The sequence below is a fragment of the Ceratotherium simum genome, chromosome 4 (assembly GCF_057802395.1).
Source record: "Ceratotherium simum simum isolate JZ-2026a chromosome 4, ASM5780239v1, whole genome shotgun sequence".
NCBI classification, from domain to species: Eukaryota; Metazoa; Chordata; class Mammalia; order Perissodactyla; family Rhinocerotidae; genus Ceratotherium; species Ceratotherium simum.
Genome location: NC_141903.1, coordinates 32,117,408 through 32,142,300, shown reverse-complemented (window position 1 = coordinate 32,142,300; position 24,893 = coordinate 32,117,408). Strand labels below are relative to the sequence as shown.

The 24,893-nt window shown below is 39.9% G+C and overlaps 1 protein-coding gene across 1 annotated transcript in view; it reads left to right on the top strand.

The window, feature by feature from the left end:
* Positions 1-23,712, top strand: part of KCTD16 (potassium channel tetramerization domain containing 16) — a 241,835-nt gene extending 218,123 nt beyond the window's left edge. Inside the window, exon 3 of the mRNA XM_004420038.3 lies at positions 23,258-23,712. Within this exon, the coding sequence (XP_004420095.1) occupies positions 23,258-23,712 (455 nt within the window). The remainder of the gene's footprint in view (positions 1-23,257) is intronic.
* The last annotated feature ends 1,181 nt before the right edge of the window (positions 23,713-24,893 follow it).

Sequence of the window (24,893 nt, the reverse complement as noted above, 5' to 3'; positions counted from 1 at the left end):
ACTTCATTTTAGATTCCACATAAAAGTGATACTATGCACTATTTGTCTTTCTCTGTCTGGCTTATTTCACTGAGCATGATGACCTCAAGGTCCACCCATATTGTTGCAAGTGGCAGGATTTCCTTCCTTCTCAGGGCTGAATAATATTCATATATATATATCACAATATAGAATATATATATATCACATTATCTTTATCCATTCATCTGTTGATGGACACTTATGTTGTTTCTATATCTTGGCTATTGTGAATAATGCTGCAATGAACATGGGAGTGCAGATATCTCTTCCAGATCTTGTTTTCATTTCCTTTGGATATATACCCAGAAGTGGACATGCTGGATCATATGGTAGTTCTATTTTTAATTTTTTGAGAAACCTCCATACTGTTTTCCATAGCAGCTGTACCAATTTACATTCCCACCAACAGCACACAAGCATTCTCTTTTCTTTACATCCTTGTCAACTCTTGTTATCTCTTGTCTTTTTGTTGACAGTCATTCTGCGAGGTGTGAGGTGATGTCTCTTTGTCGTTTTGATTTGCATTTCCCTGATATTATGTTGATCACCTTTTCATGTACCTGTTGGCCATTTGTATGTCTTCTTTGGAAAAATGTCCATTCAGTTCCTCTGCCCATTTTTTAATTGGATTGCTTATTTTTTTGCTATTGAGTTGTGTGAGTTCTATATATATTTTTGATATTAACCTCTTATCAGATATAAGATTTGCAAATACTTTTTCCCATTCCGTAGGTTGTCTTTTCATTTTGTTCATGATTTCCTTTGCTATGCAGAAGCTTTTTAGTTTGACGTAGTTCCATTTGTTTATTTTTGCTTTTGTTGCCTTTGCTTTTGGTGTCAAATGCAAAAACTCATTGCCAAGACCGATGTGAAGAAGCTTACCCCCTATGTTTTCTTCTAGGAGCTTTATGGTTGTAGGTCTTAAATTTAAGTCTTTAATCCATTTTGAGTTAATTTTTGTGTATGGTGTAATAGAGGGGTCCAATTTCATCCTTTTGCATGTGGCTGTCCATTTTTCCCAATATTACTTATTGAAGAGACTATCCTTTTCCCATTGTATATCTTCGCTCCTTTGTCATAAATTAATTGACTATATATGTTGCTTTTGCTGCTTTCTTTGTTTCTTTTTACGTGAGAATTCAAAGTGATTAAAAACAATGCTGCTACCTCTGCCATTTCCCCCAAATCCTGCAGATAGATCTTTTGAAAACACAAGTCTAAACATGACACTTCCATGCTTTAAAAATAATGATTTTATATATTTTTGTTATCCTTAGATAAATTCTGTGCTTCTTTTAATGGCCTAGAAGAGTGGTTATGAAACTTTGTTCTGTATTGTAATTACCTAGGGTGCTTTTCACAATCCTGATGCCCAGATTGTGTCCTAGACCAGTTAAATTAGAAGCTCTGAGGGTGGAGCTAGGCACCCATATTTTTTAAAGCTCTCCAGGTGATTCCAGTGTTTGAGAACCATTGACTAGAAGGCCCTTTACAATGTGATCTGGCTCTTGTCTATTTCTCCATCTTTCCATGTTGATGTCCCCTGACAAGCCCACAAATAATCCATGCTTCAGTCTTATCAAACTACTTGTAGTACTAAAATTCATTACCCTGTTGCGTCTCTGATCTCTTTGCATATACTATTCCCTCTGCCTAGAATTACCCCTTCCCCATAAAAGACTATTCACCTGTTAATCCCCATATAACCTGTAGGTAGCAGATCTAAAGGTTATTACAAGTATCTTGTTTTCACATAAGACAAGGGAAATGGCTGACTCATTGTAAATTTAAGTTTTCTATCTCCATACTGTGCCCAGTTGAGCCCTAACTGCCTGAGAATATGACCCAGTTCTTGCTTGGAGGTGAGCATTCAGCCCTCCCTGGTTATCTCTATGAATTCCTGGAGAATGAGTTTTGGTCTTTGGAAAGTTTATTGAGAAAGATGAGTTGCTGACCAGGACTTCCATAGGGTATTTGCTTCCCTGCTGGTGATTTATGTTCATAACACTGAGGCTGAAGTTGGAAATTAGACCTGCCACTTTAAAATATGCTTGGTCTGGCTCTGGCGTTGTGAAGAGTGGATTCTTATCAGTGGTTGCATTAAAACAACATCAGAGACAAGAGCAAGTATATTTTTAAAATGACAGCTCTAAGGAGGCTTCCTATTTTAGATTAAATCATGATTCCAAAAGGCTAAGCCCTGGATTAAAGATTTTGATTTGTCTCCATATTCTCTTAATCAAATCTCCTTTTCTTAATGCTTCCACCCTTAGGAAAAATGAGAAACCACTTCTTCTAATGGCTTTTATTGTATCACATTAGATCCCAATAGACACCAAACAACTCATCTTGGTTTGAAATAAGATGAACTTTCAGTTCAACCAGTGAACTACCATGAAGCTGTTAAAAATAATGTCACAGATTCATGTTTACCATTGTGGAAAGATGACGGTATAAAGTTTGAAAGGATTCACACAAAAATAGTTACCTCTTTGTGATGGAATTACAGGTAGTTTTAGGTTTTTTCAGTGTTCTTATCTGGTTTTTCTGATTTTCTTACAATGAATATCTATATGTACATGTGCATTTAAAGAAGTTAAGTATAGTTACAAAGTTTTCCTCTAAAATAGTAAAAGTTGCCTTATTCAAGACTCTATTGAAGGATTTGTGGAATCCATTATTCTTCATATATTTTTCATCTGAATAGCAAACCTAAAGAATCTCTTAGAGCAGCTTGACTTGCTTCATTTCACTCCTCAATTCTGTAGAGGTCTCAAGACATGATTCCCAATTAACGGAGAGAGAGGATTCTTTTTTTGAACAGAGCAATCAGTTTGTTGAAATCCTTGTTACCCTCCAATCTATACCTGAGATAGATGGCACAGGAAGACACGGGAAAGGCCAACCTGTGATTCTGTGTCTGGTTTTCTGTGTTGTAGATCAGGTCACCCCATAGGGCTCAGCTGTGACTGTGCTGGTCCTGCCCCACCAAGAGATAATGACTAAGAGGGAGACATTAATTACATGTTAGAAAGACAAACCAGTGCAATACCAAGAGACTGAAACACAAATCTCATTTTTGGGGAAAGCTCTATTGAAATCAAACTTTAATCATGAATTGTGAAATAGAATACAGGCAGTTAGGAACTGCTAAAATATTAACACATCTATTGAAACAGAAACCCAGGCATTTTATTATCCTCATGACCAGCTCTGGGATTTCATAATTAAGTCTTTCAGTTTGATTTATTTAGACTCTAAGCAAACTTTCAAAGTGAGTTTGAGGGGCTTTGTACTTGGAACATGAATGCATTGCATTTCCCAAGGCAGTTTGAAACTGGGGTTTCATCCCTTCAACGCCCTGGCTCAGAAGCAGGTATTCTGAGAAACTTCTCTTGAGCATCCTCACTCATTAACTGTGAGAAGGACCTCAGACATCTCCCTTAGCAGTGTGAATCTTCAGGAGGGAGGGAGACAGGGAAAGATGTTATACTTAGGAGTGAAACTGTATTAGTCGCAGCATATTAATTTCTCTTGGTCTGTTCTCTTCAGTGCTACAAATGGACACTCCTCTCTTATCTCCCATCTAAGCCTTTAGCTGGTTCTAAATATTTACCCATTGGCCAGAATGAGTGGAAAGATGGACACCTTTCACATTTAGAAACATTATTCTCTTCACCCTCCAAGAGGTATTTTGGTATTGAGGAGCCCTGGATCTAGCATAATCCTGAGATTGAACGTGTGGCATGTTCTCAGATAATCTGAGCTTGAACATACTATGTAAAATTTAACCCATCTCAAGAAACAGGGTTGGTGAATTAAGGAAGAGAATAAAACCTAAATACGGTACCGATTTAAGGGTGGCAATTTATCCACTGACGTGTAATAATCTCTGTTCCAGGCAGAGGAAGGGAAGAAGGGAATGAATCACACAGAAGATGTGCCTAATTGTTGTTAATACAATGAGAAAGAGAGAGAGAGTGAGAGAGAGAGGAGAAAGAGCATTGCTTCAGGAAATTAGAGTATCCAGGTTTTAAAATATGGGGTTTGCTCTGGGATATCTACTTTAAACACTTGAAGATGACCGGTTGACCTTGGTCATTTGTCAGATCAGCTGCCAAAACTGGACCAAAGTGAAATAGAGTCTTTCACTTTCATATCATCACCGTTGTGATAGAGTCCACGCAAAGGCTGAGTTGGGGTAGGGTGGGGAGAAAGCAAGAAGAACAAGCAGTACCTCAAGAGAATAGGAGGGAACCGCCTGGACTTTCCCTAGTGCTCACATCAGTGGAGAATCTGGCTGCTTTTCTCTGAAGTTCCAGGCGCTTCGCAGCCTATTCTTAGAGAAATGATACAGGCCACCCTCAGCATATCTCACTAATCATACCTGAGATGGAGTTGTTGTCTGGTGAAAATCATTCAGTTTGGTGCTGCCACAGATATACAACAGTGGAGGGGTGCCTGGGAGGAAATGGAGAAGGTATCTCAAATGCACACAGCATGAATTTGGTCCCAATAGGCCCTTTCTTCCCTGAAGACAGAGCTATCTGCATTTTTTTGCATTGTTGGGAAGATAATCTATGATTAGAGCTCATCCTAGACAGATTGTGAAGGGACAACTATTTGTCTCTGCATCCTTTCATCCCCCCTTGGTGCTCAGATCCCTCCTCCTCTAAGGCGATGCCCAGGCTCCCAGTGCCCATGGCATCCTCTGATGCTTCAGAGTCCCTTGATGACGTCCCCCAACCAGCATGCTTTGACTTCCTAGTCTTATCACCTTTCCCCTTTCATCAGAAGAGATCTGAAATATATATAATTCCTCTAGTCTTTCTCTCACCTTGATGTTGTTCACCCTAAGTTGTCACTCTCTCCTTACCACTTCACAATGTCATTATGGTCTGTATGGATTTTCATAGGAGACACTTTTTTTTTTCCCCCCAAAGCCCCAGTAGATAGTTGTATGTCATAGCTGCACATCCTTCTAGTTGCTGTACGTGGGACACGGCCTCAGCCTGGCCAGAGAAGCGGTGCGTCGGTGTGTGCCCGGGATCCGAACCCGGGCCGCCAGCAGCGGGGCACACGCACTTAACCACTAAGCCACGGGGACAGCCCTTGTAGGAGACTCTTGAAGACAAAATGCCTTGGGAGAAATGGTGATGGGATTTAGTGTCAGAAGCCCCCAGTGTGAGTCCACACTAACTGTGGAGCCTTGGGAAAAGTCATTTATTGGTATGAATCACAATTTATTAATTTGGCAAATGGAAGAAAACAATTTATTTCACAGGATAAAGAGTAAAATGTGATTATAGCTATATAAAATCCACTAATAAACTATTAAGCATTGAGTAATTGTTGTAGTGTTATTATCTTCATCATGGTAGAATTCTTGGCTGGCAAGTGAAAGAAGCATTTTTGGCAGAAGAGGAGGGACATTTCCATCAAAATTCTATTATCATATCCTATAGTATCTACCTACTCTACTGGTCTTAGGCTGGCCTTAATCTGGGACTGAGATTTAAAAATGCATCAACCCTTTGTAAGGGTTAATTTCTCTAAGGTCTCAGAGGTGACCCCCTTCAACTTCAGTGTGACCTCATGGAAAGGCTATCGGTGTAATATCGAGCCTAGTCAAACTCAGTAAATTTAGCTCATGGGGATGAGCCATGGATTGGGATCAAGGAGGATTGAACTCTCAGGTCTCTTTTGATGAGAAAATTGACATACCATTGTTCTAACTAGTCTTCTAGCCATGGTAGAGAAGTCAACAGTGAATCAATAGAACCCAAGCACGTACATGTGTGTATCAACTCTGCTCTTACCTTAAATCCTTATGCTATGCATTATTTTGCTGCATAATTTAGAATTTAGGAAGTTACCTGTCCAACCAGACTTGAGCTCTTTTATTTTAGTCAAAATTATCTTTTCTTCTTTTTTACTGAAGTAAAAAATCACCTGTATCTTCCACAAAATCAAAGCATTCATAGAACCAGAAGTACCCATATCAACTTTATATTTTTTGTTTTTGTCACATGGACATGGTACAAATCAACTTTGTGTTTTCTAGGAGAATCTCTGCTTGTTATTATTAATACTGTTCTATCTTCTGCCCCTGATAACATCCAGGGAATGTTGACTGTTCTTACAGCCAAATTTTTAAGGAGCTACCCAAATTATGAATGGGCCACATTTCTGCAATTTTATAGACATCAAATATGGAAGATATTTTCTCATAGAAACAGTGCTAAAGTTTGTGGTTAGGTTCCTAATTGGATATCAGAAGCTTTTTAAAGTCATTACAGTTTCTTTGGGGAGTCTTGGGGTTTCATATATGAAGATCCCTCATTGATAATTCATCTTTGAGAAGGAAGCTCTTTCTCCTATCATCCTCTCTTCACTACCAGAGGAGTGTGGGGTGCTTTCTTCCTCTTACCAGGGTTTTATTTGCCTAAATCAGGGATATGTCTTTTCTCTGTGTTAGGCCACAATTTAATTCCTTTTAAGAAAGTATTAGGTCTGCGCTTCATAATCTTGATGGAGAGATGCTCATAGTGACAAGTAAATGAACAAACAAACAAAAGACAATAGACTTGAAGTTTCAAGTCACCAAAAATGTAGAGACCAGCCAAGGGGTGACTGTGCTGCCCTTTATTATGGGTCCCAACACTGTAAGGCCACATTTTTAGGTTACCACATTCTGGACTCACCACAGCAGTTCAACCCTCTGCTTGACATTTCCTCCTTTTTCTTTTCCAATACCTGGGATGACGTGGACTCTGCACCACAACCGCTTAGGGATTTTGTTCACAAACAGGCATCTGCATCTAAACTGGGGGTGAAGTAGTCTCATCCTCTTTCATAGTCACTCCTGGGCAGATGTGACCAGTAAAAATAGCATCCACCGGGAACTCCAATGCCTCGTTGGAGGCACGTCTGGTACTCAGGACCACTCTCTGTGTTCCTCAGGAGCACCGTTACATGGCAGGCAGGCAAAACTTTTGAACATATTTCTCATGCAAACTTTTAAAGTGTTGGATATTTCTTCGGTTGTAATAATGTGGGATTCATCATTCTAAGAAAGGTGCACACATATCTTTCTTTATCCTAAGGATACTGGATAAAATTTCCTATTTTTATTGCCATTTTTTCCCCAAGAAAGAGGAAAGTTATCATTAAATATCTGATGACTTCTTTGGGGAAATTTAGATCTGTAAAAGGCTACTCCACCTAAGCTTTCCTAGAATGGCTGTTGGTGATAGAGGACAGGTGGACAAAGCCAGTGCAATACAGTGATTCACTCAATAGATATTTTTGGGTTGGTGTCTACCATGTGCAGATATTTTTCTAGCTGCTGAGAATATAGCAGTAGATAAAAGAGACAAAAATCCCTTAGTCTCATGGAGCTTACATTCTAGAGCATATCGGAGGCCTTAAGCTTTGAGTCAATTGGTACAAATCTTGGTGTTTTGGAAGGCCGGAAGAGGTCACAGGCTCCCTACTCTCTGGGGTGGGCCCACCTCCAGCTTTTCCCAAGGAGTCATAGCAGGCCCTTCCTCCTTTCCTTCAATATGGCAGCATGGAGAAGTGTGCACACCCCTGAGTCTGGAGCAGATGGGAGACAGGCAAGTGGGAGAGTCTTACTCAACTTTCTTTTGCTTCTATATGACCCCCTCCCTTCTGAAGTGTGAGATTCCTCCTTGTTTAGCCAGAATCCATTTCCTTACTTGATAGGTTACTCAGTGTAATACCCCAGCACCACAAGATAAGAGGGAGGCACATTCAATTTCTGTAACATTATTTATTTTTACTAGATAATAGAACATTCTCTTGCTGTGGTAGAGATCACAATGGCAGATAATTTGGAGACCAAGAGAAGGTAGAGAGGAAAAGTCAAAGAAGAAGGTTAAATGAGTTTGGTGTGGGGCCATGGGGCAAGCCCCAGCTACTATGATCCCTCCGACTAGGCAATGGGATGAGGGCAGGATTGGTTGAACCAGTAGTGGGATGGAGAGAGTTGGGTTGGGAGGATGGGTTGACCCTGATGGTTGAGTAGGGGAGCAATGGATTGTAGCAGCCTGAAAAGGTTAGCAGCAGGGTGAAGGAAGGGGAAGGAATGTTTCTAGGTAGGACTAGCAATGTTCAAAGAGAGGATTTAAGCATTGAAGTGGAAGCTTTAACAGCCTGAGATTTTTAAGAAAGAGATTTCTATAAACTGGGACTGCATCAGTCTGGGAATGCCTGAAGATAGCTGCAGTTCTCTAGGCACAATTTTCTTGGTACCCTGGGTCCATGCCTGACTCTCCTGCAATAGCATTACAGAAGAGAAACTGGTGCCCAACATTTGAAACGCTAAAAATGCAAACTTGATTTAAAGATAAACGGCAAGCCATTGCCATGTCTCATACTATGCCATTTTAAAATTGTACTAAACTTGCATGATTTTCTACTCATGGCAGTAAATATATAGTACACATGTCATCCTCAAATAATAGAAACAGAAGTATGATTTTGAAGCTTAACCCTTTTCTCTAGATGTATCTGAAAAGGAATGTATAATTCTTTATGTACATTCACTATTTTTAATTCTTTATATATTTTCTCTCCCACACACAAAGCATCACTGGTGTTTTGAACAATAAACATAGCATGAGAATAGTGTATTTCTTTTTGACCTTTAACAGTGACATTTTAACTTAAAAGAAAATACGTGTGCTTTTCTTTTAACTAAAATTATCTATGACTGAAAACACAACCTGTCTCTCAACTCACTGTGTACTTCTTTTTTGTCTCTGACTCGCCCTATCACTTTGTGTCTCTCCATTCATTCCCTCTCCCCGCCCCCTTCCACACACACACACACACACACACACACACACACACACACGATTTTTCCCAGGCTAAACTCATTAGGGGCATATTACAATGCAATTTGAATATAAAACTTGTCCTGCCTGTTTTTCACTCAGTTGAGGCAGGTAAATTGCCATGGTCTCAGGTTTACTATTCATTTTCCTTAACGCTTGATTCAATGACTTCGTTTAACTGGTGAATGTATTTTTGACTGATGAATTTATAGCTGGGTAGATCTAGGCTTTTGAATTCATTTTGGCAACACTGTCTTTGAGACTACACTACATCTCTTTTTTCCTGGTGGTTGTAAAAACAAACCAAAAAACAACCTCTTGAAATGACTGTAAACATGAATATTTGAAAAAAGATAGACACTTTGAAATTGTCTTTCCCTCACTGTTCTCTTACACCTTATGCTATACAAACTGTTTTTATTAAAGTAGTATTTGAAGATCTGAGAGGAGGGAGAATGCAGAAATTTTCTAAATAAAATATGTACATAGTCATAGATGGAAAGTGTAGTTTAAGGTTCAAGTGACGTAGTTGAAGAAACAAATTAAGCTGTGCTCACATGAAGTCCAAACCCTTGTAATGAAAAGATGATAATCACTGGAATATATGTATTTAAATGTAATGAGTACTTAATGAATCCGTGGTCAGATAGCCTATTTGATTGAAAGATATTTTATTTATTTGCTCTCTCAAATGACGAGGGTGAGGTAGCCCTTATATGCCAAATACCTTGCTCTTCTGTGGGGACAGAAGATGAATAAGCATGGTCTCTGCTGGTGAGGGGCCTAGATGCTGATGTAGGAACCACTCACAGAACCCAACACAAAGCTGTAGGTGCAAGAGAGAGGTGCCCCAGGTGAAATGGGAGGGCAGATGGGGTATCAGTAACCCGCCTCCAGAGGCATTGGGGTTGGGCATGGTGAAATCAGGAGACTTCCTGGAGAAGGTACAACTAAGCTGACTCTTCATTGATGAGTTACCCAGGCAAAGGGGAGAGGGGATGGAAAAGGTATTTTAAGCAGAAGGGACAATCTGAGTCAAGTCAATGAGGCAAGAAACCTAATGTACAAACACTAAAGAATAAATATAGGGAGTGGAAGAAGAGCAGATTAAGGAGAGAATCAAATACCAGATCAAGAGTCTCCTCTGTCCTGCTAAGGAGAATAATCCAGTGCCAATGAGACCAAAATGATAATAATACCAAAGATACAAATTCTGCCTCATTTGTGTGTTGCGATATTATTATTTTGCAAAATGTCTTCATGAATATTCTCATTAGACAGAGAGAACTTAGCAAGGTGTAAGTAGGGTAATAATACTGTCAAAATTAGGGTTGAGAAAAATATAGGGATTTTAGGAATTTGGCCAAGGCCATATAACTTGTTGGTACCAGATCAGGGCCTGGGGCATGGGTCTTGTGCCGTGACTGGTGCAGTACACTGTCCGTCTGTGTCACCGAGGCACCTTTGGTCAAGACCTTCACTATATCCTGACGTCCAGGCCAGCTGTCTTCTCACCCGTAGGGTTGGTCAGCTGGACTTCTATTTGGTAGAGTAGGATAAAAGCTCACATTGTACATATAATGTAGTCTCTTCACATGAGAGAAACAGAATAAGGAATAATCTATAATAATCCGTAATAATATATTTGTAATTATAAATTACTTATAATTAGTAATCATATAGATTACTAATAAATTATTCAGAAGAACTGGTATCAGCAATGACAAATATATTTATTTCAGGGGCCCAGCACCGAGCAGAGCACTTTGCATTTACTTCTCAAACAACCCCGTGGGGCAGCTACTGCTATTGCCCCTGTTTTACAGGTGAGCAAACTGAGGTTCGGCAACTTGCTCAAGTCACACAGAGATGAGTAGAAGTGCAGTTCATGCTGAGGTTTGTCTGACGTCACAGCCCAAGCTCTCCAACTCAGGGTGTGAGAAACCGCCTTTCTCACGTCCTGCCGCTTGATTTATGCAACACCTGTGCTGTACCATATGTGAATTGTTGGTATTTAATAAACCATATGGAGACTTTTTTCTCTGTTCCAAGAATTCTACTGCAGAGGCTGCTGTTCTGTAGATAAAGGAACCTCATCCTAGAATGTTTTCTAACTGCTTCTTGGTCCTGCTGTTAAAAAAAAAAAAAAAAAGAAAGAAAGAAAAACAAATGTCTTAGACCTGGTTGGAACTTGGTTTGCTGTTTGTTTACTAATTCAGCTTCAGGGCTGGGCTGTAATGGAAATCTGTTAGAAACTCTGTCCCTCGAACAAAAACCCAGTGTACAAACCACAGCAATGTTATAAAGCTGAACCTACTGAAAACCTGTTAATTTTCAACAGTGTTTGAACTTCAGGTTTGGCTCCTGTTCCTAAGAACCCAACAGGCTACAGGGCTGTCTTCTTGCATTTCAATGTGTTTGCAGCTATTTTCCATCTCCCTGTTATAGAGAATGCACAGTCAGGTATTAAGATGTGACAGGGTGATGGAAATGAGGAAGTGAAGACGGCACATGGGAAGGCAATAATTAACTGGAATGCATATTTATCAGAGTCTGTCATTGTTTACAAACAGTGTAATGATTCCTGATTGTAGAATTAAACTCCAGGCTCCTAGTTTGTGAAGTCAATCAAACAACCCCAGCAGGTGCAGATCGGCAGAAGGACTAACCAAGTAAGTGTTCTGATGTACAGGATACAGCCAGAAACAGTGAGAGCATCTTCTGTCAAAAACTGATGGTTGAATATTTGAAGAATCAACCTAGTGGGATGCCTTAACCATTGACACAACTGTGGCATAGTGGGGAAGAACTGGGCTTATAAATGGAAAAATTCTCTACTCTAATATCCAGCTTAGACAAATCCTCTGCTTTCCTGAGCCTCACTTTCCTCATCTGTAAAACAGGAATAAGGAAATCTATCTCATAGAGCCTTGCTCTCCTTCTCCACTCCTAGAAGTCACCCTCATCTCTTGTCTGCACTCTATAATAGCCTGCTAACTGGCCTCTCTGCCTCCATGCTTGCTAACCTATAATCCATTTTCTAGAGAACAGCCAGAGTAAGCTTGTAATAAAGACAAATTAAGTCATGTAATTGCCCTGTTAAAACCATCCTTCTTAAAGCCCTGGTATAGAATCCTAACTCCTGACTATAGCCTTTGACGCCTTAAATGATTTGGCCCCTTTCTCTCTCTCCAACCTCATCTTCTACCATTTCTCCTCTCTCACTGCATTCAAGCCACGCAGGTTCTCTTTCTGTTCCTTACACATGCCCTCTTATTCCTACCTCAGGACCTCGGCATCTGATGTCCCCTTTGCCTGTAATAACTTCTACTTGATCTTCACAGGCTGGCTTCTCTCGGTTGTTAGGTCCCTGCTCGAATGTCAACTTCTCTGGAGATGCCGTCTGACAACTCTTATCTATTGATTGCAGCCCTCTCCCCCAACCCACTCCATTATATCATCCTGTTTTATTTTCTTTGCAGCCATCATCACTACCTGAAATTTTATCATCTTTTACTTGTTTATTGTTTATCTTTCTTGCTGGAAGGTAAAATCCCTGTGGTCGGCTGTGTACCCATTTCTCAGAGATCTCTAGCAGAGAGCAGTCAAATATTAGCTGAGTGCTGAGTGACTAACTGCGAGGATCAAACGAGGAGTAATGAATGGAAATGGTTCCATAATCTATTAAGTATTGTACAAATACTAGGTTTCATAATTTTTCCTCTCCTGCTAAGTCATGGTTCTTCTCAAATCTTTGTCAAAGTGGAATGAGCATAATTTTCAGCCAGAAACTCTTTCAAATGGGAACTTACTTTCCAGGAACTTATAGTTTAATGAAAGATAAGGTTAGCAAAAAGAGTAAAATAAAATTTCTTATAAAAAATTTAAGATATCCTGTATTGATTTTGCCAAAGTCAGTTTTCTGTTTTGCACCATGCCACTCTACGTAACTGTATGGATGCGTGTATGGCACATGGAATTACTGGAACAAACGGATTTTTATAGAATTAGAGGAGAAGCACAGAAAAAAAAGGAGTTTGAAATAGTGTTTATGAAGAGAGAGATTAGGATTTATCAATTTGGATATTCGACAGGCTCAGAAGAATTCGTGTTTTTAACTCATTACTTCACCTCCACCCTCAGCCTCTTCCTCTTCCTGGCGCCATTTCATGTACTTCTTGGCCATTTGTATGTCTTCTTTGGAAAAAAATGTCTATTCAGTTCCTCTGCCCATTTTTAAATCAGATATTTTGTTTTCTTACTATTGAGTTATATGAGTTCTTTATATATTTTGGATATTAACCCCTTATCAGATATATGATTTGCAAATATTTTCTCTCATTCCGTAGGTTGCCTTTTCATTTTGTTGATTGTTTCCTTTTTACAAAAGCTTTTTAGTTTGATGTGCTGCCACTTAATTGATTTTTGCTTTTGTTGCTTGTGCTTTTGATGTCATATCTAAAAATTGTTGCCAAGACCAGTTGTCAAGGAGCTTTTCTCCTATGTTTTCTTCCAGGAGTTTGACGGTTTTAGGTCTTATGTTTAAGACTTTAATCCATTTTGAGTTAATGCAATCTCTATCAAAATTCCAATGGCATTTTTCACAGAGATAGAAAAAAAATCCTAAAATTTGTATGGAACCACAAGACTCCAAATAGCCAAAGCAGTCCTGAGAAAGAAGAATAAAGTTGGAGGCATCACACTTCCTGATTTCAAACTGTATTACAAAGTGATAGGAATCAAAACAGTATGGTACTGGCATAAAAACAGACACATAGACCAATGGAAGAGAATCAAGTGCCCAGAAATAAACCCTCACATATACAGGCAACTAATATTTGACTAGGGAGCTAGGAATACTCAATGGGGGAAGGATAGTCTCTTCAATAAATGGTGTTAGAAAAACTTGGTAACCACATGCAGAAGAATGAAATTGGACCCTTATCTTATACCATTATTTTGGTTCTCTTTTTAAAAAGCTCTTTCCCATCTATTTTCCAAGTGTTAACAATTAAGAGTGTCTTACTAAGGGTCCAATCATCATTGCAGAGAGAAGAATGTACTTAACCAGAGGCCAAGCAATGTATCGAATATCTCCCAACCTAACTTCCCCATGGTTGTCCCAAGGATCCTACTAATTATTTTCCATCCCCTATGGTCTGGAAATCATTAGTGCTAATTTATATTGGTAGCACTCCCCTTTACGTTCATTGCTGATTGGATACACTTGTCAAACCAATTGAATGACTGTTTTAAGTGGCTTAACCATGGAGGTAATGGTGGGCTCCGTGATTGAAGGATATTTCTCCCTATCAGTGGAGGATGAGTTAGACAATTGTATGAGTTTGTGCATTTGTGTGTAATTAATCTGATTTAACAAAAAAAGGCAAATCATATACTATAAAGGAGTAACAATGAACCATCATCACAGTGCACAATTTACTCCCTCTTTCAGCAATTCTTATTGCCCTTAAAGTCACTGCAGGTCGAGTATGGCAATCCTTGCCCAGAGCCAAGAGGAGGCAGACTTACATATTAATGGATTTGTTCATCAGCAATGTTTTCCTAAATATTATCAATCTGTGCAAATGGGATCAATTCTTTGGTAGACAGCCCATAATGAGAGTAGAAAATAGAGATGTTGGTTAATTAATATGAAGGTAGGCTTTGAGTCAACTGTCTATTGAAAGAAAAGCGGAAGAGACCAGAGATTACCTATACAGTTACCTTTATTCAAGTTGCCTTTTAAATATTTCACATTCTGTGACTAATATTAATGTTTCCATTTGGGTATCAAAAGTCATCAATTATCTTTTAAAAACCTATTATTCAATGGGCATTGAATATATTCTAGGCACTGTGATCATGCTGTGGACAAATATCATTTAATTTTCACCCTCCTACCAGAGACATATTGTTATTTCCAACATTTTCAGATGAAGAAACTGCAAGTCACCAGCAGAGCTGTGCCCTATTCCTGTTTCTTTGACTCTAAAGCCCAAGTTTTGAACTACTAGGCTTTCCTGCCTGACTCGTTATGGAATTTCTGAAGTTAGACTGCCCAAATCTGCATCACAGCTCATCTCTTAAAGATTTTGGGTTAGTTGCTTAACCTCTCTGTGCCTCAGTTTGCTTTTCTGTAAAATGTGAATGACAGCAAAGCCTACTGCACAGGAATGTTGTGAATCTCAAATGAGACTCTGCAAGGGAAGTACAGAGCAACCCCTGGCATACAGTGAACGCTCAATTTAATGTTATCTATTACTACTGCGTGATATTAATATAGCCTGTGGCTGTGTGCGAAAAATCCTTGATTAGAGCTTCCTCTGTCCTATTTTTGATTCTTTCTAATGAACCAGGGGAAGGGAATTAAGATTTATTACATAAATATAATGATAAAAGACATGAAAGCCTAGATTTTCAAGCCGTTCAATTAGTTGTTTACTTTTAAAAGTTACTGAGCGGCTGGAATCACTGAAACTGTTATGTCTTAAAGTAAACACTTTAACTTTTTAGGCCGATTAGCATTTTTAAACATCTCTGGTAGAACATCCTCACGATATTGAATAACGTGTCCACCAAAAGGTACTAAAAGAGAGCTGGATTTAAATTCATAATATGCAGTGCAGTCGACTTTGTAACTTTAGATCAGATAAATAACCACTTTGAACTACAGTTTCCTCTTCCATAAAAAGGAAAGAAGAATAACATCCACCTAATAAGATTTTTGTGAAGATTAAATTATGTAAAGTGGTGAGCACAAATAACAGGAACGTAGGAGATCCTCAATAAATGACATGTATTATTATTATGCTAAGTTTCTGGTTTTGGAGGGACAGCAATTACCTTATTCACTGTTGGAATCATTATGTACAACGGGTGGCGAGAAAACCTTAGCATGTCTCTTGAGAGTGTTAGTCAAATTTGTTGGGACTAGTGTAGCAAAGAGGCTACCATTCCAGAGAAGAAAAAAGTCATCTATAAATTAGCTTGTCAAAGTAATAGTGCTTGCCCCCTACAGCACCAGCCAACATTAGTGCTAGTTTGCACAAGTGTTCAGAGGATGATAAATGTAAATTAGGCAGATATTAAGTGTGTTCATATGAATTTGATGTAGTATTCAAGATTCTTGTAACACAAAATTAACTCTCATTAGATTAAGCAAAAAGATAATTTCTTGGCTTATAAAATTATAAGCCTAGGAATGTGGCCAACTTGGGACACTGCTAGATGTAGGGCTCTTTCTCTTGACTATTTCTCAGCTTTGCCTGTCTTCTTTCTGCATGAATGTTCTCCAGCTGGTAGGGAAGATGGCCACTGGACTCACGTCCTCTTAGCTTGGCAACCTCCCACATCATAAAGCATGTATTACCCATAAGCTCTGGAATAACAGTCCCAATGAGGACTCTGATTCACCCAGCTTGGGTCACATGCCCATGCCTGAATCACTCACTATGGTTGGGAGATGGGTGTTCACATATGGGCCATATGTCCTCCCCTTGTGGTTAGACATGGCACCATGATTGACAGCCCCTCAGGACTACCTGGAATAGGGAAGGGGCAGTTCCCTAAAGGAAAAGAGGGTGTTTTTCCTGGGAAAAGGGGACAAACAAACCCTATAATAAATACATTTTTATCTCATTTTAAGAGAAAAAAGACCCTTCGATATTGATTGAGAGGAGTTGTAGGCGGACTTGTTGTTTGGGGGACTTGTTCAAGTTTATGAAAAATTGGTGAAGAAAAATAGAAAAGAGAGTGGCCAGGATGAAGAGGAAAAGGGATCAGGGTGGGTGCCAGAACTTCCCTATGAAATATGCAAAAAAGGACTTGTTGGGTGAGAGTAATCAAGTATGATCTTAGCTGAAAAATGCTGAGACTAAGAGGAGGAAATACAATAAGGAGGAAGAAAACAAGAAAAGGGCAAAAAGGACCTAGAAAATGAAATAAATGTGTCATCAAGTAACGCTTGAAAGAGCAAGGCAGTAGGCCAGGAAGTCAAAATTCAGGATTTCTTGTCATGCAAATCATTGCATTGCTGTATTTAGAGAGAAACCCCACAGATGAAAAACCTGAGCTAGGAGGGTATGTCTGAGCATCACCAAATTGAAAATTTATGTGAATAGAGACCGTGGTTGAATGGTTAGGAAAGGTAGTTTTTACTTAAGTTGTATAATGCCTTTAGAGATTTTTTGATATTAATAAATAACTATGAGTGATGATCAATTAAAAAAAATATATACAGTTGTTCAGTTCTGGATAGGCCTGTGGATTTTGCCATTATCACTGTCAGTCAGCATGTTTTTGTCACATGCATATTAAATGTGTAGTCATAGCCCTAAATATTTTCCATTCTAATGACCTTTACACGTTAGATTTTTCAATCCATTTTTTTGGAGAGGTGATTGAGGGTTTACTGTCTCTTACACACACTAACCAAAAGTTATTCTCTCTACAAGTCATCCATTTCCTCTCCCATTCATATGCCATGCAGCTATTTCCCAAGCATCTGCTCCGGGCCCTGGAACCCTGGCCTGTATATGCCCTGGAGTGTGCATGAGAATTCAGAAGGAAACAACACAGGCTTTATGGCCCATTGTGGAAAACAGACATTAAACAAATAAACCTGGAAAACATCCGTAATTACAAATTGTGGTGGTGTGAAAGAAACGGGCAGAAGGTTGGGACTGGCTTAAATTGAGGTGAAAGATAGATAGGTAAGGTCGCTTTGGGAAAGTGATGTTTAAGCCGAACTCTTGAGGACAAAAAGGAGCTAAACAGGTGAAAATCAGAAGAATAAGCGTTGCTGGCAGAAGGAAGAGTAAATGCAAACCCTGAGGTAAAAGAAAAGTCAGCAGGGCAGGAACTGAACCCGTGTGATGGTTTTCTTGTTTCCTTTTCCTAACTCCTCCATTCCAGCACATGTTCCAGCTCATCAAGAGCTGTGTCTTTCTTTTCTTTTGCATCCCCGGCATGGGTCAGTGTGCTGTTTTAAGCTGTTGTCTCTCAGCTCCAAACCCACCCCTCTACTCTGCTGTGTGATGCGGGGGCTGGGATTCAGCTAACCACACTGCCCAGAAGGTTTCCTACTGGTTCTGTCCATGGTGCTAGAGGAAGACTCTAAGACATGAAGAGAGGGAGGCCTCCTTGTCTGCTCGCTGCTCATCCACATCAGCTTAGCTGTTATTTATCCCAGAAGCAGTTGGTCCTAGTTCCTAATTTTGTTTTTTCTGTAATTCCTAGAGCCAGGCCCCTTCATAGAACGAGGACCAGTGAGCAGCATGCCCTCCTCCAGTGCCTGGGTCCCTCCAAAGGATGCCTCTTGCAAGCTTCTAGGTTCTAATAACCTCATCCTCTTTTATTTCTCTCCTCAGCCCTGACGGTGGTAGCTGTCTCCTGCAGTCACTATCTTTGTCTCTTCAGTGTCACTTTTTCCATTTTCACTCCTCCAATATTTGTTTAACCAATTCCTTACATTAAATTATCCCCATTGGGATAAGGTGGATTGTCTGTTTTCCTGACTGGCCCTGACTGGTGTGTGGATGGTTTGCTGTCTGCTCTTGCCCAAACTTGCCACCTCTTAATGAGGAGCCCCTGCTGGGCCCATCCAAGGCCATGTCTCCACGAGTGGAAAAGGTCAACCACAAGCAAGAAATGATGATTGTCAAGCTTGAAGATGTATTTTTCCCAGAAGCTTGCACAGCCTGCCTATTCCCAATCTCCACAATGCAATATCTTTTCCAAGGTTAGAAGAATTATAAAAACATCAATTTGGCCATTATTGACTTTTCAACCTGGATACCAAGAAAGTCTTTCAGCAGCCTCAATAAATTAAATCTGGCCACCTAGCTCCCAGACTGGCAGACTCCTACATCATTGACAGAGAAGACAGGGAAAGCAGTTTTCCCAGCTGTTGCTGTAAATGATGTGCATTGTGTTCACAGCCATTAGCAGGTGGAGCATTTGAAGTGTGGGTAGATTGCAGAGCTGACTCTTTTAAAAATGCATAAGCACTTTGTGAGTTTGCTAAGTCATGTTTCACTCAGCTCGGTTTGAATTTTTCATGGAGGAGAAATATTCTGTAGCTTTTCCTCTTTGATTCCTCCAGTAAAGACTTCCAAAGTTAGGGCTATAGTGGAGAGGGGACAATCATACAATTTGCTTGATTGGTCCTCAGGTGTTCCAAGCTGTAAAATGTTGGAAGATTTGGGCTTTAAGGACTTGGGGCAATTGAGTTTCCTGCCCTTCCGCATTTAATCTAAACTTAAAATTCCTCCCTGCCCTGGGTTTAAATTTATTTGAAATGTCTTCAAGTACATTTTTATCCTGCAAGACTCATCCATTTGTGAAATTCTAAGCGCTGTAAGGTAAAGGAAGCTTCTTTCTAAAACTATCCCCTGGTGACATACTGTGTGCCAGACACTGTATGTGCTTGTGGTTCCTCTCCCCTCCCATGACAAAGTCAGGTGTTACTAAATGCTGCATATACATTTTCCCGATGAGTCCACTTGTAGCATCAGTGTCCTTCCTAACATGATGCTCCAGCCAGACCTAAAAATTGGTTGTATAGTCTGTTGGTGGAAACATACTAATCATATCTTACGTGCTCCTGATTTGTTTTGCTTATGTAGATCAGTGTCTGGCTTATAGTAGAACAAATATATATGAATTAGTGGAAAGCTTATTGTGTGCCACAACCTATGAAACATCTTTACATTAATTATCTCACTTGATTTTCCTAAAACCCCTGTGAGGAAGATACTATTATTAGCCTTATTTTTCAGATGAGGAAACTGAGGCTCAGAGAAGTGAAGTAATTTATCCAGGCTTACACATTGTGGGGCCTGACTCTGGAGACTGAAGTCTGCCCTTGCTATGTTATCAACTTGATACAATTCAACGTACGTGTTTGGCTCATTCATTCATTCATCAAACACTTATCAAACCTCTATTTTGTGCCAGGCATCAAAAATGATATAATATCCAACAAATTCAGCAGTGGTTTCTTTAAAAATAAGGTATAGCCGTTAGGCTCTTTGACCAGCAACTGGTTTAGAAGCCCTCAAAAAGGCTGTAGATTTTTTGCTTTTTTAATATCGATAAATCAGACTTTTCTTGGAATGAAATGATTTTCTTCCTATACCTGGCTGATCAATTGTAGCCTATTTTCTCCTCAGATGGAGAGAGTTATTCCAGCCAGTATTGAAACCTCAGCAAATTGGGAGCAAAAGTGTGTTGCAATTTGAAGTACCAAGGCATTTATGAGATCATTATTTGCTATAATTGGGGGGATTCTAGAATACTTTGTGTTACGGAAATGACCTTTCATAGATCTTTCCACACTTTCCAGAACTAGTGAGCATGTCAGTGGGATTGCGAGGGCGAAAGGGTCCAGCACCCACATCCCTTACTTCTGTGTTTTGGTTTAAAACCTCCATTGTGGTGAAGTTCTTGGGAAGAGGGTAATCAGATAAACAGTGCTTCCCCAAAAGAAACAAGGTGGTTATCTTCTCACATTTTATTATTTTTCAAATTTCACAATGACGTCACACAGCACCTCCAGCTGGACTGTATTAATCCCATCTTCTTTCTTGATTTCAACATAATGTATACACTTCAAAAGCCATCTTAAGAATTATCTTTCCAAAATGGCAAAACATTCAAATGGTCTCATAAAATATTGAAACGTGTTGTAGTATAACAGGCTCCACTAAAATTAAGTTGTTCAATTTCCCTTTAGTAGTGATAGCACCTAGAATAAGTAATACTTCTATTTGCCTTGGAGCTGGAGGATTCCAGCTGACGTTTAAAACCATGATCATCGCAGCAGTTCAGGGAAGAAATTTTCCACGTGAATACACAGGGCTCCCTCACTCGATGGTGTTTGTGTTGTTCAAATGGCTTTTAGAAAAGCCTCGGGTTTCCCTCCGAGTCCGCTGAATGGAATGACTTTACCATGGGGAAGGTAACTCTTGGGCAGAAAAACACAGGCTTGCATTTCCACGGGTTCAGCAGAGTTTATGGCCAAAATATTTTGTCATCTTGTTTTAAGGTAACAGGCAGGCATGTCCCAGCATATATTTCTTCTCCTCCTTTCTGTCTTTCCTCTCTTCCTCTTCTTTTTTTTTTGAAGGCTAAGTTCAATTTCTAAACTTTTCTCAAAAAGGATCAAACTAGATCAGCTTTCAGTTGATGTGATTACTTTTCTTGACCCAATTCATTGGAGCCATTTCTCTGTTGAGTCATATTAGGTAGGGTTGGCCGGGTTTGGAGAGGCAGAGGCAGATCTGCCTCCTGAAGGAGAAAAACGATCCCCTCAGAATCCGAGCTGGCAGACAGAAGCCATTCTCTATGGCTGATATTTTCAGTCACCAGCTGGTCCATGTTGAACAGTTTCTCTGTTGCATGGAAGATATTTATCTGTAATAGCCTGGGATAAGTAGGACATTACTGCTGTGGTGATTCCTTTTGGCTAATTGGATTGTCGCATTTAATTTAATGGGTATATAAATGCCATGATTACACAGATACATTTTAAAAAGTGGTTTGAAAGAGTGGATATATGTTAGAGATAACTTTTGGAGTTGTGATTTATAGGGGCTTTTTCTTTTTTACTCCCTCTGGAAATTATATAAGTTGCTATAAATGCTTAAATCATTGAGATATGTAAAGGACAGGCATTATACAAGAAGACAGGACATAACTTTCCAAAGAGTTCCCATTCTAGGTTTCCTCCACTTTGACTATATTAAAAAAGGGCAATAAAACGGGACCTTATTATAATGTGACTCATTATTTATGAGAATAAGATATAATGCAAATCAAAACTGGATCTCCTTTAAACCATATAAAGATACTGCATTATCCTTGTCCTCAACATTAGCATCATAAAGGAGATTCATTTTCCCTTTATTTTTTATGGCTTAAGTGCAATGAACTGTATAATATATGATCAGTAAATAGTATCAAGTTCATGATTCCAAGAAGACTGTGGCTGTTCAGAGGGTGGAAGTCCGAGAGCAGTGACTTATATTTTGGAAATTGCTTTGTGCCATGATTGTGGATTTTCTAGTTCAAGGAGCCACCAACTATGTATCTGAAAAATGGCTATGCCTCCAAATAGCTGAATACAGTGTTGTAAGTCAAGACTCAGGGAAATAGGGAAAGAAGGACTCACACTGGTTTAAATATAATTTAGTGGATCATATAACTGAAAAGTCTACTGACAGTACTAGCTTCAGGTATGGGTGGATGAAGGTACTTAAAAAGTATTCCTAGGATACAGTCTTTTATTGGATTTCTACACTGTGCTCTGAGCTATTTGCTGGGATTACAACAATGTGCCCACACTGTGCCCACCTCAAGAAGCTCATGGTATAGTAGCTGAGATGCATAAGGTAAAAAAAGTTATAACAGAATGTGATATGTGCAATAATAAAGGCACTTACAAAATAAAACCATAATTCAGAGGAAAAAATGGCAAATATTTCTGAGGAGAGGTGAACAAGGCCTTTAGAGAAAAGTGAAACCTTGAACATTGTTTTGAAAGAGAAGCAGGAATTTTATGGGCAGGCAAATTAAAGAAAAATGATTAATTGCCTTGGTTATGATATTTGGAAAACGTATATTCAAATCCCAGCTCTGCCACTTACAAATTGTGCAGACTATGGCAAGTTTCTTAAATTCTCAGGGTCTTAGCTTCCTTGTATGGGAGTGGAGCTACTGAGTTCATAGAATTATTATGAGGATCCAGTGAATTGATGGGTGCACAGCTACATGGGGGTTGGCACAGAGTAAGCCCCCCCTGAGGACTGGCTGTCATTCCCCTCTTCCAGACTGCCCCATACCTGACTGCTGTCATGTGGAGCTTGGATTAGGGTTTAACATCAGCCACAGTGAAGTCAGCTAGCATTTATTGAGTGCTTACTGGATGTCATGTACTTCGTTAAGAATTTCACTTGACTTATCTAAATCCTCCCTACAATTCTAGGTAGTAGGAAAATTATTATCCTTATCTCACAGATGAGGAAACTGAAGCTTTGAGAATTTAAGGGGTCTGCCAGGGAACAAAGTTAGGAAATGGCACAGCTGAGTGTTCTTACCCAGGGCTGTCTGACTCCAAGGCCCATGGACTTAAGCATTATACTATATTTCGTCTTACACGGCATGCCGTTGTTAACTTCCTCCCCTCAGTGCACTTGGATTCTGGGTGCTCCTGTGGCAGCCCATCCAGTGTGCCACCCCACTTCTTCTACAGATGTGGTTGTGGATGTTCGTGTGTGTGTGTGTGTGTGTGTGTGTGTGTGTTCAGGTGGGATGCTGCTACTCCAAGGTGAGCTGGCTGGCATTAATCTTTCGGGTCATGTGCTTCCTTGCAGGTGAGCCTTCTAGGTGGTCCTCCTCGCACTGTGATTGCTGCTGCAAGAACGGCAAGGGCGACAAAGAAGGGGAGAGCGGCACGTCTTGCAACGACCTCTCCACTTCCAGCTGCGACAGCCAGTCTGAGGCCAGCTCTCCCCAGGAGACGGTCATCTGTGGGCCCGTGACACGCCAGACCAACATCCAGACTCTGGACCGTCCCATCAAGAAGGGCCCCGTCCAGCTGATCCAACAGTCAGAGATGCGGCGGAAAAGCGATCTGCTCCGGACTCTGACTTCGGGCTCCAGGGAGTCGAATATGAGCAGCAAAAAAAAGGCTGTTAAGGAAAAGATCTCAATTGAGGAAGAGCTGGAGAAATGCATCCAGGATTTCCTCAAGATCAAAATTCCCGATCGGTTTCCCGAGAGGAAACATCCTTGGCAATCTGAACTCTTACGGAAGTATCATCTATAGGGGGGGGCTGGGGGGTGGCAGAAGAAACAAATCGTGTCACCATTTTGAAAGAAATCTTCTAAAAGAAATTCATATTTGAAAAGAAAAATACTAACTAACAATACACATTTGTTAGACCACAATAGCCCATTGATATACTACTGCCTACTTACCTAGTTCACCTTAACATGTAAATCCACAGGGTAGATTTCTTTCCGGATGTGGAAGTATAAGAAAATCTTTTTTTGGTTCTTTGTTTGTTTGTTAACTTAGTCCCATGTGCTGAATATCTTATCTATAATGAGAGCCGGCTACATAAGAGTAGCTGAGAGGCCTTGGGAGTCATTGATCTCAAACTGGGTTTTTCTCTCATCTTCTACCTCCCTGCTTTGAACAAGAAGATGGTAGAAAGAGATCTGGCCCAATGGCATACGTTTGGATTTTTTAAATTTTCCTTTTCCCTTTGTTTATGGGGTAGTGGGGAAAATGACAGATTTATATGACTTTTCACTCAAATCTATTATGTGCCAGTTTATATCGACTCCTTATGCATGAGTATTTGTGCAACACAAGCACAACGAAGTATGTATATACACACAGTGCACATGACCCCAGGGCCTGGACATCCTGAGGGGGGTGCCCCTGCTCCCCACAGCTCCTTCTAAGAGCACTTCAGACAGATGAGCCTCTGCTCTTTTCTTAAAATCCTTCTGGGAAGGTTTCCCAGCCTCTCTTGGCAACACTTTCTAACATTGAATAACCCTCATCATCAACCGGTTGTCTTCCTGATTTTGAAATCAAGACCCATAGGCTCCATTTTACTGTGCTGTTCTTTCTCTGTACTAGGAGAGGGTGAGAAGAGCTAGTCAAACATTCTTTGTGTTAAAACAAATATTCGTATCCACAGAAATTACGACTAAATAACCCCACACTCAGCCTTCTCTACCCTGAGCTGAATTATCTTCCTTCTGTCATTGTTTTCAGAGTTCTTACTGCCCATGTTTTAATAGTGTGGCCTTTTCACTTGCTCCACATTAAGTTCTCTGCTTTCCTATGTAGTTGTGGAAGAAGCACACACAGTACTTGAATTAGCGTCCAGCCTTTTGTTTGTTTAAGAGAGATGTGCATTCCACACACTTCCTAATAATTTCTCATAACTTTTTAAAACCACAGTGCTATATTGTTACTTTCTTGTAGCCAGT